Source organism: Nerophis lumbriciformis, linkage group LG08 (assembly GCF_033978685.3).
Source record: "Nerophis lumbriciformis linkage group LG08, RoL_Nlum_v2.1, whole genome shotgun sequence".
Taxonomy (NCBI): domain Eukaryota; kingdom Metazoa; phylum Chordata; class Actinopteri; order Syngnathiformes; family Syngnathidae; genus Nerophis; species Nerophis lumbriciformis.
Genome location: NC_084555.2, coordinates 47,342,501 through 47,365,408, shown reverse-complemented (window position 1 = coordinate 47,365,408; position 22,908 = coordinate 47,342,501). Strand labels below are relative to the sequence as shown.

General features: G+C 39.1%; 2 protein-coding genes across 5 annotated transcripts in view; one reads left to right on the top strand and one right to left on the bottom strand.

Annotated features, from left to right (window-relative positions):
- LOC133611214 (uncharacterized) overlaps window positions 1-22,908 on the top strand; it is a 261,184-nt gene that overhangs the window by 142,911 nt on the left and 95,365 nt on the right. The gene's annotated exons all lie outside the window — the stretch shown is intronic.
- On the bottom strand, window positions 307-20,565 carry LOC133611919 (uncharacterized). 2 transcript variants are annotated; one of them, XM_061969099.2, is made up of 6 exons: window positions 20,303-20,565; window positions 19,959-20,071; window positions 18,243-18,337; window positions 16,276-16,458; window positions 12,522-12,704; window positions 307-2,318 (listed from the first exon to the last, which is right to left on the bottom strand). In XM_061969099.2, the coding sequence occupies exons 3-6, from the start codon at window positions 18,310-18,312 to the stop codon at window positions 1,087-1,089; spliced, it is 1,668 nt and encodes a 555-aa protein (XP_061825083.2). In that variant the 5' UTR covers window positions 18,313-18,337; window positions 19,959-20,071; window positions 20,303-20,565; the 3' UTR covers window positions 307-1,086. The 2 variants fall into 2 exon arrangements, with proteins under 2 accessions (XP_061825083.2, XP_061825081.2); XM_061969097.2 differs by lacking the exon at window positions 18,243-18,337 and having other exon boundaries at window positions 19,959-20,565.

Genomic DNA, 22,908 nt, shown 5'->3' with positions numbered 1-22,908 from the left:
TGTCGATTGTCATTGTTGTTACGCGATTTCGTGAATAAAACTTAAAAAAAATTTTTTTTTTTTAATTAATGAAAAACCGTATTTTTTATCACTGCAACCGTAACCCGGAATAGGTTGATGAAAACCGTACTAATTACGGGAAAACCGGAGTAGTTGGCAGGTATGAGTTTTTGAATCTAACTGACCCTACTAGAGCCCAACATGTACACGACTAATACAAGGGAAGTTATCTGCTGTACAAAGAATGTACTGACAGGGCCAATTTAATACGAAAACAAGTTATTTTTTATTGTTACATGAGTTGATTAGAAAACGATTACAGAGATGGTTTCAATGAATACAGTAAATACAACAAAAAAAAAGAGACTGGTCCTAAAAAAATGACACCAATGTGTAACCGGACAAGCTCAGTTACACATTCCAACCCCTGGCTGCAGAAGATTATATACACGCACTGATCATGACTAATAGTCATTATCTACACAGTTCATGTTTTCTACGTATTTAACATTAAACAGTAAGCATATGTCGGAATATACGGATTCACTCATATGATCCTAACAGGGTCTAATTCTGTTATTATATATATATATATATATATATATATATATATATATATATATATATATATATATATATGTAGGGCAGGGTGAAAGGTCACACATCCTGTGTTAGAACAGGATGTGCATTTAAAAGAAGTATCAACAGGGACCAAATAATAATATACAGATAAATGATTGCTACTCTTTACGGTGGACTTTTTTTTCACCGAATGTCAGTTTAACTGTGTTAAAGGTAAGTGTGTGATGTGTTCCTGGGAAAGTATTTGAACACTTTTATGTGAACATATTCTTATCCCAAGTTATCTTTAATTTTTCACTGTGAAATCTATTCAAAAACAATATATTTAAATATATTTATTTGACCTAAAAACAACTTAATTGGGTTTTGTAATACATAACATTAAATGGGCCGGCTGAATCCGCACTGAAGTGCTTCGTGGGGCTGATCTTGACCTTGGAGAAGCCCTGCAGTAGACCATTAGGGACTCTGCAGGAGTCCATTCAAAGACTTCCAAAAAAGAAGTTATTCTCCTGTGTGTGTCCTCATGTGTCTTTGCAGATTACGTTTGTCAGTGTAACTTTTATTACACACTGAACAACTGAAAGGTTTTTCACCTGTGTGTGTTCTCATGTGTCGAGCCAAATAAGGGTTTTTAACAAAGCTTTTGGCACAAACCGAACAACTATAGAGGTTTTCTCCTGTGTGTATTCTCATGTGTAATTGCATATCGCTTTTTATTGAGAATTTCTTTTTGCAAACTGAACAACTGAAAGGTCTTTCTCCTGTGTGTGTTCTCATGTGTATCTGCATATCGCGTTGGTTGGAGAATCTTTTGACACACACTGAGCAACTGAAATGTTTCTCTCCTGTGTGCGTCAGCATATGGCGTGCCAAACTACAGTTTCTAACAAAGCTTTTGGCACAAACGGAACACATATAGGGTTTATTTCCTGTGTGTGTTCTCATATGTATTTGCATACTTCTTTTGTCATAAAACCTTTCAACACACACTGAACAACTGACAGGTTTTTCTCCTGTGTGTTTTCTCATGTGTATTTGCATATTACCTTTGTCATAAAACCTTTTACCACACATTGAGCAACTGAAAGGTTGTTCTCCCGTATGTTTTCTCATGTGCGTTTGCATATTACTTTTGTTAGAGAACCTTTTCCTGCAAAGTAAACAACTGAAAAGTTTTTCCCCTTTGTGTGTTCTCATGTGTATTTGCATATTGTTTTTTTTAGCAAATGTTTTACTACAAACTGAACAACTGAAAGGCCTTTCTCCTGTGTGCGTCTTAATGTGTTGCTTCAGATGAGAGCTTTTAAAAAAGCGTTTTGCACAAACTGAACAACTGTGAGGTCTTTCTCCCGTGTGCGTCCGCATGTGTTGCTTCAGGTGAGAGCTTTTAAAAAAGCGTTTTGCACAAACTGAACAAACAAAGGATTTTTCTCTTGTATGTGTTTTCACGTGCGATTTCATATTTACATCAGAGTCCGACGTTGTGTCGTCACTATCTGATGATAGTGGGGCTATGAGGTTGTCTACTTCATGGTCTTCAGTCTTCACAGAGACAACAGTTTGTTGAGACTTGGTGAGATCAGCCTTCTCCCGCCCAAGAAAACACTCTTCCTCCTGAGTGATCCTGAGTTCCGGCTCTTCTTCTTTAATGTGGGGGGGTTGCCTCAAAGTGGAGCCCCCTTCTAATGACTGAGGGGGATTTTTTTCTTGATGACCAATCAGCTGCTGGAAATCTGCAGAACAAGTAAGACTTATTGTCAAATATGATGATGGTTCAGCAAGTTTGTATTAAAAAAAGTTGAAACTTAGGAAGTTTTTTTATTTGTCCTCATGCTGAGAAGTTCAACAGATTTTACTCTTCCATTCCCAATGTTGAATAATATATTATCATAAAGGAAGTTTTCATTTAAACTCAGCTATATTGTTTGCTTTAGTGGCAAGGGAGCTGGACCAATGATAGTCACACACACACTAGGTGTGGTGAAATTTGTCCTCTGCTTTGACCCTTGTTCACCCCCTGGGAGGTGAGGTGAGCAGTGGGCAGCAGTGGTGCCACGCCCGGGAATAATTTTTGGTGATTTAACCCCCAATTTCAACCCTTGATGCTGAGTGCCAAGCAGGGAGGTAATGGGTCCCATTCTTATAGTCTTTGGTATGACTCGGCCGGGGTTTGAACTCACAACCTACTAGAGATGCGCGGATAGGCAATTATTTCATCCGCAACCGCATCACAAAAGTCGTCAACCATCCGCATCCACCCGAACCAACATTTTATCAAAACCACACCCGCCCGCCATCCGCCAGTTGTTATATATCTAATATAGACGATGCAAGCATATTAGTGAGGTTATAAAGCTTTTGCCTGTTAAAGAAAGGAGACTGATCCAATGCAGCAGAGACTGCGTGCAACGTATTAATATATCTTGGCCACGCATTAGTGGCTAAGATATATTAATGCATGATAATATTATTTATCATTATTATAATATTATTGTCATTTCCATTAAGAAAGTGTTGACTATTGTTGCCAATGCCCTCAGATCAGGAGTGCGTTCCTCACACTTTGTGTGCGCAGTTGCAGAAAGCAGAACGAGGCTTTTAAGAAGTTAAAACAATGTTTTAGAAAGACTAGGCCTATATTTTCGTTAGGTAAAAAAAATGTTCTGAATTTATTTCAATGAATATTAACTTGTTAACGTTATAATGCTCAAATAGGGACGAGGGCGGGGTGCACAGTGAAGCAGTGAACAATTTCGCGACAAAGATGAACCTTTATTGATTGATCTGCAGCCATGACAAAATATCAGACAATCTCCATTGTCAACGACAGGCAGGAAAATAAAGATAAACACATAGCCTATGTTGTAGGCATAGGCATATACGTTTTTAAGTTGAAATAAAAAAATAAATAAAAAATGTGCCTCATAAGCCTTAGGCTGTCAATCACACACACAAACTTAAATTATACAATAACATATGTATGTCATCTCTATTTAAACAAAAATAAATTAAATAAATAATAATAATAAATTACCTGCAACTTATTGGCCAAAGCAAATAGCTGAAGGGGGAAATCAAACCCATCAGACTGCACTTTATCATCAAACTTGAATTATAATGAAAATAGACGGTCGCGACAAACAAAGCAGGCTAAATAGCCTTACATTGTCACCAATCGGAGATGCGCTTCACTTGAAAGCGAGGCCAAATAATTAACACACAGTAGTATATCTCGAATAGAAAAAAAAACACAATAAACAACGCAATTGCCTTAATTCCTTTGCATTGTAGTGCGCCCAAACAACACGTAACCATCAAAATTATTTAGCTGACCGAACTCAATATAGGTTAGACATGGGCTTATCTGGTATAGCCTATAGGTAACGTAGACTAATTCGTTTAACATATCCAACCGTATGTCTACTTACTTTTTTTTTTGTTAGCACTATGCAGGAATAAAATGGCATCTACAGTGCCAGGATTCATGCGAGAGCGCCTGGCCTCTAAAATGCGCCCTGCTGCGCTGAAGGAGCGCTCACTTGCGCCACTTGTTGCTGGGACGCGGTGCCTGATTAATAATTGACTGTTTCAAAGAGTGCTGCTCGTTTTTCGTATGTGGGTAAAAACATTTAACTATGTATATATATTTCCGAATTGGTTCAACCGCCAACCGCCCGCATCTATTTAAAATCTATTTTTACCCGCCCGACCCGCGGTTTATCCGCGGACTCCGCGGTTGTGTCCGCAAACCGCGCATCTCTACAACCTACCGATCTCAGGGCGGACACTCTAACCCAGTGGTTCTTAACCTGGGTTCGATGGAACCCTAGGGGTTCGGTGAGTCAGGCTAAGGGGTTCGGCGGAGGTCAAGACACACCCGACTCATCGTGTAAATAAAAACTTCTCCCTATCGGCGTATTACGGATACAACAACAGCAGAAGTCAGACTGATTTGCAGGTGTGTAATTTGTTGTGAGTTTATGCACTGTTTTGGCTTTGTTCTTTGAACAAGGTGATGTTCATGCACGGTTCATTTTGTGCACAAGTATAAAAAACATGGTAACACTTTAGTATGGGGAACATATTCACCATTAATTAGTTGCTTATTAACATGCAAATTAGTAACATATTGGCTCTTAACTAGTCATTATTAAGTACTTATTACTGCCTTATTCGGCATGGCCTTGTTATAACCCTAACCCTCTAACCCTGACCCGAACCCTCTAACCCTAACCAAATAACTCTAAATTAAGTCTTTGTTACTTAGAATATGTTCCCCTAGTGTCAAAAAAACTCCAAATTATGTCTGTTACTTAGAATATGTTCCCCATACTAAAGTGTTACCAAAAACATATCGTTGTCTTGAATTTGAAAAAAAAAAAAAAAACATTTTATTTTTCACTAAAGAAGGGTTCGGTGAATGCGCATATGAAACTGGTGGGGTTCAGTACCTCCAACAAGGTTAAGAACCACTGCTCTAACCACTAGGCCACTGAGTAGGTGGCCTAGTGGTTCATGGAGGTTCAGATTCCCTAAAAATAACAATTTTCATTTTTCCCCGCACATTAACCGCTTGTGTTGTCAAATAGACTTTTCTTTTAGACAACAAACTGCTTTCTAATGTATCCTCATGTAGGGATGTGTAGTATTGTGTACCATTCACATTTGAACCAATATGGTACCAATTTCCGGTACTTGGGAATCGATACCGATACTCAACGGTACTAATAACTGTTAATTTTTTGATAATAAAAAGTTATTTCTTAATGTAACATTTAAAAATTAACTGATGATAACTGTGCTGTTCAGTCGTTATATCTTGTTTTCTTATAACATTTGAGTCTTATTTACAATGCAGTTGCACTTCCAAGACTTTAGATGGCAGTACATTGAAGGTTACCTCTGGTATGTTGTCCAATTAGGAAGTTGCTTTTTCCATAAGGCTGAATGTGTTATGTTGTGCCCTACAAAGTATTTATATTGTAAGTGCTGTGCTTATTACACACCAACTTTTTGATCGTAATATTTAACCTACCGTATTTTCCGGACAATAGGGCGCACAGGATTATAAGGCGCACTGCAGATGAATGGTCTATTTTCGATCTTTTTTCATATATAAGGTGCACCGGATTATAGGGCACAATAAAGGAGTCATATATTTTTATTTTTTTTCTAAATGTAAAACACTTCCTTGTGGTCTACATAACATGTAATGGTGGTTCTTTGGTCAAAATGTTGCATAGATGATGTTTTGCAGATCATCTTCAAGCCGCTTTCTGACAGTCGCTTCCGGACACGCCGTTTTGTGGGCGGTCTTATTTACGTGGCTCACCTTCCACAGCGTTTTCTCCCCGTCATCTTTGTTGTAGCGGTGTAGCGTGCAAGGACGGGAGTGGAAGAAGTGTGAAAAGATGGAGCTAACTGTTTTAATGACATTCAGACTTTACTTAAATCAATAACGGAGCAGCATCTCCTCATCCGGTAACAACACCGGAAATGTGTCCCGTGAAAAAAGGTCCGACCGGAACTCTCTAATAACTAAAGTTCCTTGGGTGAATAATGTAAACTCACTACACCGGTATGTTTTAGCGCTTTCATAGCGATTTTTTATTTATTTATTTTTTTTTTTTATTAAATCAACATAGAAAAAAACACACGATACACTTTCAACTAGTGCATCAACCCAAAAAAAAAAACCTCCCTCCCCCATTCACACTCACACACACCCACTCACACAAAAGGGGTTGTTTCTTTCTGCCATCAATACTCTGGTTCCCACAACATGGACAACACTTGTGCAAGGGACACAGTCCCTGAAGCACACTTGATTGTTTGTGCTGCTGGTCCACTAACATTTTCATTTAATTACTTTTTTTTTTTTTTTCTTTCTTCTCCCCTATGTAATTATTTTTATATTGTTTACTTTCCCTTTTATCCAAGAAAATATTTATTTATCTTATCTATAAAAAAAATTAAAAAAAAGGAAAGAAGGACCTTATCTTCACCAGACCCGGTTGTAAATGAAATTAGCTTCGTTTAAAGGTTGTTGTTTTTTTTTAAACCAGGTCCAGTCCAGACAATGTCCAAGTCGGGTCCAGCAACACACACCTTCATTCATGTACACTGAGAAAATAAAATAAAACAAAACAAAACAAAACAAAAAAACAGAAAATTTTGGAACACAACAGATTGCATATAATCTATAAACAAAATTACATTTTCAAAACAAAAACAAAAACAAAAAAAAACAAAAAAATGTATGTACAGTCCATCTTATGTTCAGGTCACTAAAAATTAGGGAATACAACAACAGATAGCATATAATCTATAAACATAATTACACTTTCAACATAAGCCTTTGAGGACTTCCCATCTTTTTTTATGTTTTATGGCATCATTATCGTCATAGCGAGTTTACTGACAGATATAAGTAAGAACTAGAGATGTCCGATAATATCGGACTGCCGAAATTATCGGCCGATAAATGCTTTAAAATGTAATATCGGAAATTATCGGTTTCAAAAAGTAAAATTTATGACTTTTTAAAACGCCGCTGTGTACACGGACGTAGGGAGAAGTACAGAGCAGTGGCGTCTACCAGTCATACTTGCCAACCCTCCCGATTTTCCCGGGAGACTCCCGACTTTCAGTGCCCCTCCCGACAATCTCCCGGGGCAACCATTCTCCCGAATTTCTCCCGATTTCCACCCAGACAACAATATTGGGGGCGTGCCTTAAAGGCACTGCATTTGCGTGCCGGCCCAATCACATAATATCTACGGCTTTTCACACACACAAGTGAATGCAATTCATACTTGGTCAACAGCCATGCAGGTCACACTGAGGGTGGCCGTATTAACACTGTTACAAATATGCGCCACACTGTGAACCCACACCAAACAAGAATGACAAACACATTTCGGGAGAACATCCGCACCGTAACACAACATAAACACAACAGAACAAATACCCAGAACCCCTTGCAGCACTAACTCTTCCGGGACGCTACAATGTACACCCCCGCTATCCCCTAACTCTCCCCCCCCAACCCCGCCCACCTCAACCTCCTCATGCTCATGTCCCAAATTCCAAGCTGCTGTTTTGAGGCATGTTAAAAAAAATAATGCACTTTGTGACTTCAATAACAAATATGGCAGAGTGCCATATTGGAATTTTTTTTCCATAACTTGAGTTGATTTATTTTAGAAAACCTTGTTACATTGTTTAATGCATCCAGCGGGGCATCACAACAAAATTAGGCATAATAATGTGTTAATTCCACGACTGCATATATCGGTATCGGTTGATATCGGAAACGGTAATTAAGAGTTGGACAATATCGGAATATCGGATATCGACAAAAAAGCCATTATCAGACATCTCTAGTAAGAACTTTACATTACTTTATATTAGAAATGGCAACAGCGGAGGATGAATGTCCCATAACAAGAAGATAGAGGAAAAAAAAGAAGCTTATCGACTACAAAGGCCCGCGCAAATTTTCAGGACTTATGCAGATCCCAAATACAAATCAGCAGGTACCAGAAGGTAAGAAAAGTTGCTTTTGCATAATATTGCGAAAAAAAACACAAGATAATATGTCTTACCTTATACACACACCATAATAATACTCGTATGTTGAAGCACAGAACAATCCATCAAGCGGTGCGGCTTCATAGCTTACCAAAGTCGTACTAAAACATTTTGATAGACTTTTGAGCGCCGATATTTTCAATGGAACATATAAAATGTTGGTGTTTACTTGAATCATATTGCAGTCTACACGTATCTCTTATGTTTGACTGCCATCTACTAGTCACACTTATCATTACACCATGTATCAAATAAAATTGCTTCAAGGTCGCTAAGCAAAACCAGAATTATTCCGGATAATAGGCGCACCGGGTTATAAAGCGCACTGTCGAGTTTTGAGGGAAAAAAAGGATTTTAAATGCGCCTTATAGTCCAAAAAATACAGTAGTTGTAGTTTTTATTACCAAATTTGGAGGTGTTGAAATCGCCATTTAAAATCGCTAATGCTAATAGTAGCCTGTCTATGGCAAACCCAATGCAAATTAGCATGAAGCGAGTGCATTTTGGAAGAGTGGGGCCTTACTTCATTTTTCTACCACGCACACTGGCTTTGTTGGTGTTAAAAGTTGCAACATTACTCAGAGGGAGTTTGGCTGAGTCCTGCTTGAGTGATTCCTTACGTGAGCCGGTGTTTAGTCTGCGACCAGACTTGACGTCACGTGCAACAAAGGTATCAAAATACGGCACCGTTTGATTTGAAATGCATCGATACCTGGTAGTACTGACAGATTTTGGTCGGTGCCTATAGAAGTACTGAATTCGGGACTCATTCCTACTCATGTGACTTGAACAACATTGTCATTACGGCCCCAAGCTCCTAAATCATTACACTTGAACGTTTACAATCACAACCACACTGCTAAACCATGACGATTCCATTTTCCATTTCATTCATTACTATCAAGGAAAAAAACAATCAACATAACATTAAAGTAAATTCTGAATACAAAGGAGCAGAAAAAAGTTAAAAATGTGTAACATCTGCCCCATATTCACACAACTACAGCATTTGTCGTTCAATGTAGGAACTACAAGGCCATATTTTCACTTCACAACAACATAAACATAACTTAATTTTACTCAAATCATCATATATTTTCATCATTATGATTTCCAATTTTTTTAAATACTGAAAGAGTTTTACATGGTTTTGTTCCAAGTTTGCTCCATAAACTAACACCTGTGATTGAAATCATTCTTTCCATTGTTGTTTTTCGAAAACTAGATAAAAAATAAATAAAAAGTCTAGTTCCTTTTAGGTTATGATTACTTTTTATTTTTACGAATCTGTCTTAAATGTTGTTTGGTATATTTTTTGTCTATGTGCTTTATACATGATTTTTAGGATAGTATTATACTCTGCCAGTTCATACAATTTCATTAAGTTGAACTGTCTGAATATTGAGTTTGTGGGTTCCCTGTATGTATTTCCAGTAACGATACTTACGACTCTCTTCAGTAAAAGGAAGATTGGATTTAAATATGTTTTAAAGGCACTGCCTCACAATCCAACACAGTATGTCAGATATGGAAAAAATCAGTGAATTATACAAAATGTACAATGCTTTTTGATGTAGAAATCTGTTCACCTCGTGTAAAATAGCAATAGTTTTAGTGATTTCCATTAAAAAAATGTTGTCAATCATAACACCCAAAATCCTAATCTCTTTTGTTCTTTGAATCTTTACTGATACAAAAGATTTTGTAAATGTTTATTCACATACCTTAATTGTTTCCAAACGTGCCCGTCACATGCGAGTAAAACGGATGATCATCAAACAAGTCATCGTAATGGACCCACCAGCTGCGGAAGCCAGCTCTCCAATCAGCTAAACAGACCCAATAACTCCACGGTGACAATAAGAGAATTTACGAAATTGAAACGATACAAAAATAATGCTATTGTAAGTTGATAATACTAACAGACACTTGTGAACACGACGCTAACTTGATAGCACGTACAAATATGCACGAAAACACTCCTGTCACACATGGAACGGTTTAGTAAATATAAATAGTTTTAGTTACATTGCAAAACTTATTAACATTACTTGGGAGTGATGAATGAAGAATTATTTCGAGCAGAACCGCTATGGATGGTTATACTTCCGGTTCAAAGCAATAAAAAGGAAGTACATTTTCAACCCGTAGCAAATGCAGTGCGCAAACTTGTCCAGAAGATGGTGCCATAGCACACACAATAACACACCTCTGTAGTGTCTCTGTAGGTGTTTTAAGAAAACTATTTGTTGAATACAAAACAATATGGCCGTTAGCGAAGAAAAACCCATGAATTACAAGCTTCAGGGTGCAAAGTGTGTGGAAAAAAGCAGCGTCTTACAGTCTGGAAAATACGGTAAACAATTTGGAAACCATAGTAATATTATTGACTTACATGAGAAACAGTATTGGTCCAGGGGATTAATCCTGTGGTACTTCACAACTAATATTATGTAAGGCCGATTTCCTATTGTTAACATGTTCCACGAACATGTTTTCTGTCCTTTAAGTCAGTGGTCCCCAACCTTTTTTTTAGCTGCGGACCGGTCAACGCTTGAAAATTTGTCCCACGAACCGGGGGTGGGGTGGGTTTTTTTTTTTTTTTATAAAACAATACAATCATGTGTGCTTACGGACTGTATCCCTGCAGACTGTATTGATCTATATTGATATATAATGTATAAATTGTGTTTTTTATGTTGATTTAATTTAAAAAAAAATAAATAATAATAATATTTTTTTTTTTTAATTTCTTGTTGGGGACCACTGCTTTAAGTAACTTCTAACCCATTCATGAGCCACTCCACTTAATCCATATTTCTAGTTTGTCAAATAATAATTTATAATCGAGCGTATCAAACGCTTTTTGAAGATCTACAAAAATACTTTGCAAACATTGTTTTTTATTTAATGCAGTTAACATTTCCTCCGCTATTATTGCTGTTGCAGTTGAGTGAATAGGACAGAACCCATATTGACTATTGCTTAAAATATTTGATTTATTACCGTATTTTTCGGACTATAAGTCGCTCCGGAGTATAAGTCGCACCGGCCGAAAATGCATAATAAAGAAGGAAAAAAACATATATAAGTCGCACTGGAGTATAAGTCGCATTTTTTGGGGAAATTTATTTGATAAAACCCAACACCAAGAATAGACATTTGAAAGGCAATTTAAAATAAATAAAGAATAGTGAACAACATGCTGAATAAGTGTACGTTATATGAGGCATAAATAACCAACTGAGAACGTGCCTGGTATGTTAACGTAACATATTATGGTAAGAGTCATTCAAATAACTATAACATATAGAACATGCTATACGTTTACCAAACAATCTGTCACTCCTAATCGCTAAATCCCATGAAATCTTATACGTCTAGTCTCTTACGTGAATGAGCTAAATAATATTATTTGATATTTTACGCTAATGTGTTAATAATTTCACACATAAGTCGCACCCCCAGCCAAACTATGAAAAGAACTGCGACTTATAGTCCAAAAAATACGGTAGTTAATTTGTTTAACTTAATAGCAAACAATTTCTCTCAGATCTTTGAGAAGTGTGGCAGCAGTGATATTGGTTTGTTAATGGAGTACTCATGCTTGTTTTTGCCTTCCCATGTTAGCAGTTTTCATATGATCTGGTAATACTCAGTGGCCTAGTGGTTAGAGTGTCCGCCCTGAGATCGGTAGGTTGTGAGTTCAAACCCCGGCCGAGTCATACCAAAGACTATAAAAATGGGACCCATTGCCTCCCTGCTTGGCACTCAGTATCAAGGGTTGGAATTGGGGGTTAAATCACCAAAATGATTCCCGGGCGCGGCCACTGCTGCTGCCCACTGCTCCCCTCACCTCCCAGGGGGTGATCAAGGGTGATGGGTCAAATGCAGAGAATAATTTCGCCACACCTAGTGTGTGTGTGACAATCATTGGTACTTTAACTTTTTTAACTTTTAACTTTTAAGAACAAAGATTCAATTAAATCAACTTGCAAACGACTCCTTTGCGGACACTATCAAGTATAGAATTATATTTGGAAATACATGACCCACTACTTGTTCCACCAGGCGGTTGAGTTGGCTTAGTAATTATATTGAAAATTGCTTAATTCTTCCACAATTTTTGTGGTTCATTTAAAAAATATTTAACTCTCTAATGTAAGCTCTGAATTGTCGCACTCTCCATTGTCAAATATACCAACATTGCTCATTGAGCTCTTATGTTACATGAATGTAGAGCTGAAAAGCAAGTATATCTCCACCTTCACCTATAACAATGGTCCCTGGATGAAAATCTGTTACAAACTTTACATTAGATTATATATAAATGTTGTGCTTACTTGGACTGTGATGAAGCTGTGAGGACTCAGGTGGTTTGTCTTCATGGTCTTCAGTCTTCACAGAGACAACAGTCAGTGGAAACTTGCTAAGATCAGCCTCCTCCTGCCCAAGAAGACACTCTTCCTCCTGAGTGATCCAGAGCTCGTCATCTTCATTTTTAATGTGGGGGGACTGCTGGACGTCTGTTGGGTAAATCCAAAACCCAATACCAGTGAAGTTGGCACATTGTGTAAATTGTAAATTAGAACAGAATACAATGATTTGCAAATCCTTTTCAACCTTTATTCAATTGGATGGACTGCAAAGACAAGATACTTAACGTTCAAACTGGTAAACTTTGTTATTTTTTGCAAACATTAGCTCATTTAGAATTTAATGTCTGCAAGTTGATGAATGTTCATCAAACAGTTATTTGGAACATCTCACAGGTGAACAGGCTAATTGGGAACAGGCAGGTGCCATGATTGGGTATAAAAGCAGCTTCCATGAAACGCTCAGTCATTCACAAACAAGGATGGGGCGAGGGTCACCACTTTGTCAACAAACTGAGCAAATTGTCGAACAGTTTAAGAACAACATTTCTCAACAAGCTATCGCAAGGAATTCAGGGATTTCACCATCTACTAGAGATGCGCGGATAGGCAATTTATTTCATCCGCAACCGCGTCAGAAAGTCGTCAACCATCCGCCATCCACCCGATGTAACGTTTGATCAGAACTGCACCCGCCGGCCATCCGCCCGTTGTTATATATCTAATATTAATTAAAAAAAAAAAAAAAGGGTGAAAACTACGCGAATTGCACCTTGTGCAGACAAGATTTTTCGATCGGACACGGAGGAATTAGCGATGTAAAAGACCACGTTGGGACAAAAAAACACAAGTCTAATGCCGTTGCTAGCGATACAAGTGGAAAACTTTCAACGTTTTTCGTCGCCCAAACAGTTTCTTTGGATGTGATAAATGCCGAAGTTTTATTTACGGAGGCAATAATTGAGCATGGACTTCCAATCGCACTGGCTGATCACATGGGACAGTTAATAATGTAATGCAACCTTTAAAAATCATTACGCGGTGATCGCGATCCCAAAAATAAACTTTTCTTGCATGATAATGTCCAGAAAAAAATTGCTTTATATTACTATAGAGTCCTTTTAACGAATGAGTTTGATGGTTTATCACAAACCTTAAATGAAATTCCATGGCCACCGTCCTGCTCTCTATATCAACCAGGGTGAGCCCCACCCCTTTCGTGAGCGCACTGCGAAAGCGGACGAGGCGGGGTGTCGGTGCGGTGGGCGCGGTAGTGACCCTGGACGTGCGTCGGGCCCTTCTCGCGGATCGCCTCAGCTACGGCTCCCGGTGGGGCCCTCTCGGGGGAAGGGGCCTCGGTCCCGGACCCCGGCGAGGCGTCCCTTCTCCGCTCCGTAAAAGTGTCCATCTCTTTTATTTTTTTTTCTTCTGTTGTGGCATATGCAGCAGGTGCCTGCTCGTTTTTCGTATGTGGGTAACAACATTAACTATGTATATATATTTCCGAATTGGTTTAACTGCCACCCGCAAAAAAAATAAAAAAATAAAAAAAATATCTAATTAATCCGCCCGACCCGACCCGCGAGCGGATAAAATCTTATTGTTTTTAATTTCATCCGCCCGATCCGCGGATAATCCGCGGACTCCGCGGTTGTGTCCGCAAACCGCGCATCTCTACCATCTACGGTACGTAATATCATCAAAAGGTTCAGAGAATCTGGAGAAATCACTGCACGTAAGCGGCAAGGCCCGTGACCTTCGATCCCTCAGGCGGTACTGCATCAAAAACCGACATCAGTGTGTAAAGGATATCACCACACGGGCTCAGGAACACTTCAGAAAACCACTGTCAGTGACTACAGTTTGTCGCTACATCTGTAAGTGCAAGTTAAAACTCTAGTAGGGCTGCAACTAACGATTAATTTGATAATCGATTAATCTGTCGATTATTACTTCAATTAATCGATTAATAATCGGATAAAAGAGACAAACTACATTTCTATCCTTTCCAGTATTTTATTGGGAAAAAAAACAGCATACTGGCGCCATGTTCTTTCAACTTGCCAAATAAAACAAGGAAAATGTTACAAAAATGCACACTTTTGACACCTCTGCTATAGATAATAAAAAATTAAATATGATAAATCTATGGATAAAAAGCAGAGCCTGACGACGCATGCGCGTTTAACACAACTCTCTCGCTCTGTCTGTCTCTCCCCCTCCCTCACCAATGCTGCTGCGCGCACAATTTGTTTTGTTTTTATCCTTCTTAACCCTGAACGTACATTGAAAATACACGCAACCATAACTCAAAATGACGGACATTTGAGGCATTTAAGAAACACCGCCCGGACAGCCCCGCAAAAGAGGACATGTCCGGTGAACGTATGGTCAGTCTATCCTAGCCCGGTCGCTGCTAGCATTAATCTATAGATTAATCGAATAAATAATCTATAGATTAACCGATTAATCGAAGAAAAAAAAATCTATAGATTAATCGATAGAAAAATAATCGTTAGCTGCAGCCTTACACGCAACTCTAACTCAAAATGCCGGACATTTGAGGCATTTAGGAAACACCGCCCTGACAGTTCCGCAAAAGAGGACATGTCCGTTGAAAAGAGGACGTATGGTCAGGACCTCGCGATCGGTTTCACCGGACATGTCCTCTTTTGCTAGCATGCTAGCAGCTAACGGGCTAGGATAGACTGACCATACGTCCTCTTTTCACCGGACATGTCCTCTTTTGCGGAGTTTCTTCAATGCCTCAAATGTCCGGCATTTTGAGTATTGTTTACACAACGTGCAGTGCGCTACTTAATTTGTCCGTGTGGAAACTTGTTCGGTACACCTCCGCACCGAACCGAAAACCCCGTACTGAAACGGTTCAATACAAATACACGTACCGTTACACCCCTATTATTTTGATTATTGTTTCTCAACGGTTTGTAAATGTTGCAGTTTATAAATAAAGGTTTAAAAAAAATTTAAAAAAATAAAATAAAAGTAGCCTCAGCGCATGCGCATAGCATAGATCCAACGAATCGATGACTAAATTAATCGCCAACTATTTTTATAATCGATTTTAATCAATTAGTTGTTGCAGCCCTAAACTCTACTATGCGAAACGAAAGCCATGTATCAACAACACCCAGGAACGCCGCTGGCTTCGCTAGGCCCGAGCTCATCTAAGATGGACCGATGCAAAGTGGGAAAGTGTTCTTGTGGTATGACGAGTCCACATTTCAAATTGTTTTTGGAAACTGTGGACCAAAAAGGAAAGGAACCATCCGGACTGTTAAGGCGCAAAGTTCAAAAGGCAGCATTTGTGATGGTATGGGGGGGGGTGTATTAGTGCCCAAGGCACCATTAATGCTGAAAGGTACATACAGGTTTTGGAGCAACGTATGTTGCCATCCAAGCAACGTCTGGACTACAGGTTAAAACAGGCGGTTGAGTTGGGTCAGTAATTATATTGAATATTGCTTAATTCTTCCACAACTTTTGTGGTTCATTTAAAAATGTTTACCTCTCTAATGTAAGCTCTGAATTGTCGCACTCTCCATTGTCAAATATACCAACATTGCGCATTGAGCTCTTATGTTACATGAATGTAGAGCTGAAAAGCAAGTATATCTCCACCTTTACCTATAACAGTGGTCACCTGGATGAAAATCTGTTACAAACATCGTATTAGATGATATATGGAGGTTCTGCTTACTTGGACTGTGATGAAGCCGTGAGGACTCAGGTGGTCTGTCTTCATAGTCTTCAGTCCTCACAGAGACAACAGTCAGTGGAAACTTGGTAAGATCAGCCTCCTCCTGCCCAAGAAGACACTCTTCCTCCTGAGTGGTCCAGAGTCCCTCCTTTTCCTCTTTAATGTGGGAGGACTGCTGGACATCTGTTGGTAAATAAGTAAATAGGATTAAGAGAGAATATAAATAGTTTTTGACTGACAATGTTAACACAATGAGATGATTTGTGTTGTGTTAAAAGTCTGTAGCTAAACACATGAAAATCCATCCATTTTCTACCGCTTGTCCCTTACGGGGTGGCAGGGGGTGCTGGAGCCTATCCCAGCTGCACACGGGCGGAAGGCGGGGTACACCCTGGACAAGTCTCCACCTCATCGCAGGGCCAACACAGACAGACAGACAACATTCACACTCACATTCACACACTAGGGCCAATTTAGTGTTGCCAATCAACCTATCCCCAGGTGCATGTCTTTGGAGGTGGGAGGAAGCCGGAGTACCCGGAGGGAACCCACGCAGTCACGGGGAGAACATGCAAACTCCACACAGAAAGATCCCGAGCCCAGGATCGACCTTCGTATTGTCAGGCACACGTACTAACCCCTGTTCCACCGTGCTGCCAACACATCCATCCATTTTCTACCGCTTGTCCCTTATGAAAATATAATTTACTATTTGGTGTTTTTATGGAGTATCCATGGATCCATCCATTTTCTAGAGTTTATTCCCTTTGGGGTGGCGGGGGGTGCTGGAGCCTATCTCAGCTACAATCGGGCGGAAGGCGGGGTACACCCTGGACAAGTCGCCACCTCATCGCAGGGCCAACACAGATAGACAGACAACATTCACACTCACATTCATACACTAGGGCCAATTTAGTGTTGCCAATCAACTTATCCCCAGGTGCATGTCTTTGGAGGTGGGAGGAAGCCGGAGTACCCGGAGGGAACCCACGCAGAGGGGAGAACATGCAAGCTCCACACAGAAAGATCCCGAGCCCAGGATCGACCTTCGTATTGTCAGGCACACGTACTAACCCCTGTTCCACCGTGCTGCCAACACATCCATCCATTTTCTACCGCTTGTCCCTTATGAAAATATAATTTACTATTTGGTGTTTTTATGGAGTATCCATCGATCCATCCATTTTCTAGAGTTTATTCCCTTTGGGGTGGCGGGGGGTGCTGGAGCCTATCTCAGCTACAATCGGGCGGAAGGCGGGGTACACCCTGGACAAGTCGCCACCTCATCGCAGGGCCAACACAGATAGACAGACAACATTCACACTCACATTCATACACTAGGGCCAATTTAGTGTTGCCAATCAACTTATCCCCAGGTGCATGTCTTTGGAGGTGGGAGGAAGCCGGAGTACCCGGAGGGAACCCACGCAGAGGGGAGAACATGCAAGCTCCACACAGAAAGATCCCGAGCCCAGGATCGACCTTCGTATTGTCAGGCACACGTACTAACCCCTGTTCCACCGTGCTGCCAACACATCCATCCATTTTCTACCGCTTGTCCCTTATGAAAATATAATTTACTATTTGGTGTTTTTATGGAGTATCCATCGATCCATCCATTTTCTAGAGTTTATTCCCTTTGGGGTGGCGGGGGGTGCTGGAGCCTATCTCAGCTACAATCGGGCGGAAGGCGGGGTACACCCTGGACAAGTCGCCACCTCATCGCAGGGCCAACACAGATAGACAGACAACATTCACACTCACATTCACACACTAGGGCCAATTTAGTGTTGCCAATCAACTTATCCCCAGGTGCATGTCTTTGGAGGTGGGAGGAAGCCGGAGTACCCGGAGGGAACCCACGCAGTCACGGGGAGGACATGCAAACTCCACACAGAAAGATCCCGAGCCCGGGATTGAACCCAGGACTACTCAGGACCTTCGTATTTTGAGGCACATGCACTAACCCGTTTCACCGTGCTGCCCTTTGTGGAGTATCTCCATCAACAATTCCTCTTTAGAGCACAGCTCCCGCATTCACTTGGAGACAATCCACGGCATGCTGAAAGTAAGTTAGTCACCTTAATGTTCTTTTAATAATTTAAGTGTAGACTACACTGCAAAAGCTGAAATCTAAGTAAGATTGAATACCTCAAATAAGGGTGATGTTTGCTTATTTTCTGTCTGATAAGATAATTCTTCTCACTAAGCAGATTTTATGTTAGTCTTTTACTTGTTTTAAGTGTTTTGGTCCTAATTTATCTCAGTAAGATATTACAGCTTGTAGCTGAGATTTGATGATAGTTGCAAAGCTGTGTCATCAACACTCACAAGTATAAAACTACTTTTTCAAAGTAAGAATTTCTTATTTCAAACATGAAATAAAAAATCATGACTTTGACATAATTGTGTCTCATAATTAAAACTGATGACAGCCAAATGGACTTTGCTGTTTTATTTTCAATGAAACAATAGAACATAAGTACTCATATAGTAATACAGTTGGCACAGTACAGCAAACTGACAGTTAATATTTAAACATTTAACATGTGATATTTCAAACAATTTTGAACACAAATAGTTCATGCACATTCAGATAAATTCTTCAAAATTAAAATTAAAAAAATGTGGACGGGGCTGGGCTGTGTGTATATATATATATATATATATATATATATATATATATATATATATATATATATATATATATATATACAGGGGCGCCGCTAGGGATTTTGGGCCCCATGAAAAGAATCTTTACAGGGCCCCCAACACAGTGTCATTATTTTTTCTGTATTATAATTTCATCATCATTAGGGGCCTCTCTGGGCCCCCCTCCATCATGGGCCCCTAGAATCCGTCTCCTTTACCCCCCCTTTTCGGCGCCCCTGTATATATATATATATATATATATATATATATATATATATATATATATATATATATATATATGTTCCTTGCGCACATATTTACTGAAAGAGCACGCACTTGGCGCGATGATGTCATGTTATCGATGGGAAAATGCAAGAAATGTAATGCCGAGCGCATATCATTATGTCAAGATAATGGCACTAGCATTTACTTAATTTAAGAATATTTTTCAAAATATTGAGAAAAAAGGTCTCATATTTGTTTTTTCTATCAAGAAAAGTGCACCTAATATTAATGAGAAAATACTTATTTTAAGGTATTTTTGGGTTCATTTAGGTTAGCTAATTTTACTTGTTTTGGAAAGTCTTGACAAGCCAAATTTTCTTGTTCTATTGGCAGATAATTTTGCTTAGTTCAAGTAAAATAACCCTAACTTGTATTTTTGTTTTTGTTTTTGAACACTGACTTTTTGCAGTGTACTTTGGTTGTTGAAAGATGATTGACAATAAATGTTTACTTTCACTCGTTGATGCATGTAGGTCAGAATCAGGACGTAAAATTAGTCATGAAACTATGAATTATATTAATTAAAATGTAAAATATATTAGGTGACTGTGTGAGTTTTGTGTACACATGTTGATACATATTGTTACAAACAGAGGAACATCAACTTGTCATAAATATAACTATCTCCTTTTCATGAACAACATCAAAACAAAGCATCATCCTCAAAAGACAATTCACCTTTCTATAGACAATCTATTTAGGAATAGTGTTCATAATCAAATAAAAAGAGTAAAAAGTAAACAAACCTGTTCTATGTAACACAACTTGAAGTTTCTTGTGAACATCGTCCAGCAGTTGATGTTGTGGCTCCTTCTCCTCTGTTGTTGGAGAAAGTTCCTCCTCGTACTCTGCTATCGATCTTTCGCACATTTTCACACAATCACAACACTTTACACTCACATCTGATCTCTGCTTAGCGACGTGTTGATAACTTCTGCGTCTCTTTGTTAGCAGCTAACAAGCTAAGCTACAAGCAAAGCTAGAATGAGGAGCTTTAAAGTGCGCTCAGACTAATGCATCCGGATGGAAACAATTATTAACGATGTTTACTCTATTAAAACGATTAAGAAGACAAAACAATAATGCCCACGTTTAGGCCTTCTCCGCAAACTCCATCTTGCTACGTCTTCGTTCTTTTCGATTACCCGCTGACCAGCATTTTAGGCATTTCGCGCTTTCCACGGGTTCTTAACGAGATGCTCCTCGTTCGGTCTTGTGATATCTTGTTTAATCAACTCAGTACCAGAAAAGGGCCTTCAGTTTTTAATGCCGATGGCGCGGAACCATCCCGACACTTCCAATGTGTCTGTTTAACGGATACTTCTTCTTCTTTCTCTTCTTCTGTTTTGGTTTAATGGCGGTTGGCAAGCAACCTTCTAGTGTGCATTACTGCCACCTTTTGAAATGGAGTATGAACCTAGGTGGAACCATAGACATCTTCTAAGGGTACGCAGCATCGACCGCTACTGCCGACTGGCGCTGACGAGACGCGCGGCCGCCATCTTGGAGTGGTGATCCGCGCCACTCAGTGCAATTCATTTGGCAGGAGCAATGAACTGTCAGCGCATTTAATTCATCTTACCTCACTAAATACCACTGATTTTCACACGCTTTTTTGTCATACGTGTAGCTATGATAAAGGACACATGTTTTGGCGTGTTTTATTATTCATAGTGGTAGAGGACAGAGTAAAACAACTTGCACTGAGCCTAGTCTATAAAATTTGCTACACCTCCCTGATACCGAAGTACAGGGCCGGCCCGTGGCATAGGCCGTATAGGCAAATGCTAAGGGCGCCGTCCATCAGGGGGCGCCACGCCAGTGCCACAAATGTTGGAGAAAAAAAAAAAAAAAGTTGGTACTATTATTTCTAAATACAAAAAATAATCCCACGTTAATTAAAATGCAAAGTAAAGCCTATATAATAGAAATATTATTTGTTACAACATTACGCCCCCCCCCCCCCCCCCCGCACGGTGCGCCCTCTCCCTTCCCGTATCATGACTCTTTTTGGACATCACCACATCAAAAAATCAACACAAGATGTCAAAACGGCCAAAACTGTCAGGTGCCCAGGGAAGAAAAAAGAGAAAAGAAGAGGAGGAGAAACGAGAAAAAGACAAGAGGTAGCAGGTAGGTAACGTTAGCCTACATGAAATTATTTGTCTGTTACAGAATGTGATAGTAACCTGGCTTTTTAGCATTAAGCTAATGTTACATGATTCGGCAATTGCTAATCAATAAATAGCTAGTTCTGTTTTAACGTCGGGTTAATATTGTGGAGGGGGCTAAATTGGTATGGAAAATAATAATGTAACGTTAGGTAATTACAGTACTCCCACCTTACATTTCTCAGGGACATTTGTATTAGATCTTTTAAGCAGGTGTTTTTTGTTTACATTGTTATTGCCTTCTGGTTAGCTAATGTTTGCCCTGCAGGTAATAGTCACTTTTCCACCCCTTTATATATTAGGTATAGTTGTAAGCCTAGTTGTTAAAGTGCACATCATTAATGTAAATTAAGCAATATGTATGTAAAAAATATTGTATTTCATATATTCATTTTTTATTTTTTGCATTCATTTATTTATTCATATTTTTTTTATCTTGTTAACTATTCTGATTGTTAATTTGCTTTCTTTAAGTAAAAAAAAGGTCAAAGACAAAGCTATTCGGTTTCTTGTGCGTATATACACTTCACTGCCGATGTGGGGGGGCGCCACCTAAAATCTTGCCTAGGGCGCCAGATTGGTTAGGGCCGGGCCTGCCGAAGTACATGTCAAACTACTTCCATAACGTAAATCAGTGGTTCTCAAATGGGGGTACGCGTACCCCTGGGGGTACTTGAAGGTATGCCAAGGGGTACGTGAGATTTTTTTTAAATATTCTAAAAATAGCAACAATTCAAAAATCCTTTATAAATATATTTATTGAATAATACTTCAACAAAATATGAATCTAAGTTCATAAACTGAACATCAAATCAAGTAGGCTATTCCATTCGTTACCATAAACCCAGAGTTTCCCCCATGCCATGATGGTTTGACCCTCACTAAAATGTCTGTCAGAAAGAACTGTGAAAAGAAATGCAACAATGCAATATTCAGTGTTGACAGCTAGCTTTTTTGTGGACATGTTACATAAATATTGATGTTAAAGAATAATTTTTTTGTGAAGAAATGTTTAGAATTAAGTTCATGAATCCAGATGGATCTCTATTACAATCCCCAAAGAGGGCACTTTAAGTTGATGATTACTTCTATGTGTAGAAATCTTTATTTATAATTGAATCACTTGTTTATTTTTCAACAAGTTTTTAGTTATTTGTATATCTTTTTTTTCAAATAGTTCAAGAAAGACCACTACAAATGAGCAATATTTTGCACTGTTATACAATTTAATAAATCAGTAACTGATGACAAAGTGCTGTATTTTACTTCTGTATCTCTTTTTTTCAACCAAAAATGTTTTGCTCCTATTAGGGTGTACTTGAATTAAAAAAATGTTCACAGGAGGTACATCACTGAAAAAAGGATGAGAACCACTGCCATAATCACAAAACCAGGGGGAGCTCCACTAACCACGTTAAACCCAGATTCCCATCTAACAAAGGTCTTAACTTATTCTCCTCCTATGCCATATCAATGTGGAATACACTCCCAACAGGTGTAAAAGAAAGTGCATCTCTATCCTCCT

What these genes read in the sequence shown, in the direction of transcription:
- LOC133611919 (XM_061969097.2), bottom strand. Translation starts at nt 20,082, where the DNA reads ATGTGCGAAAGATCGATAGCAGAGTACGAGGAGGAACTTTCTCCAACA. An exon ending in ACGGCTTCATCACAGTCCAA is followed by an intron (nt 12,705 to 16,275) that starts GTAAGCAGAACC and finishes TTTACCCAACAG; the next exon opens with ACGTCCAGCAGTCCCCCCAC. An exon ending in ACAGCTTCATCACAGTCCAA is followed by an intron (nt 2,319 to 12,521) that starts GTAAGCACAACA and finishes CTTGTTCTGCAG; the next exon opens with ATTTCCAGCAGCTGATTGGT.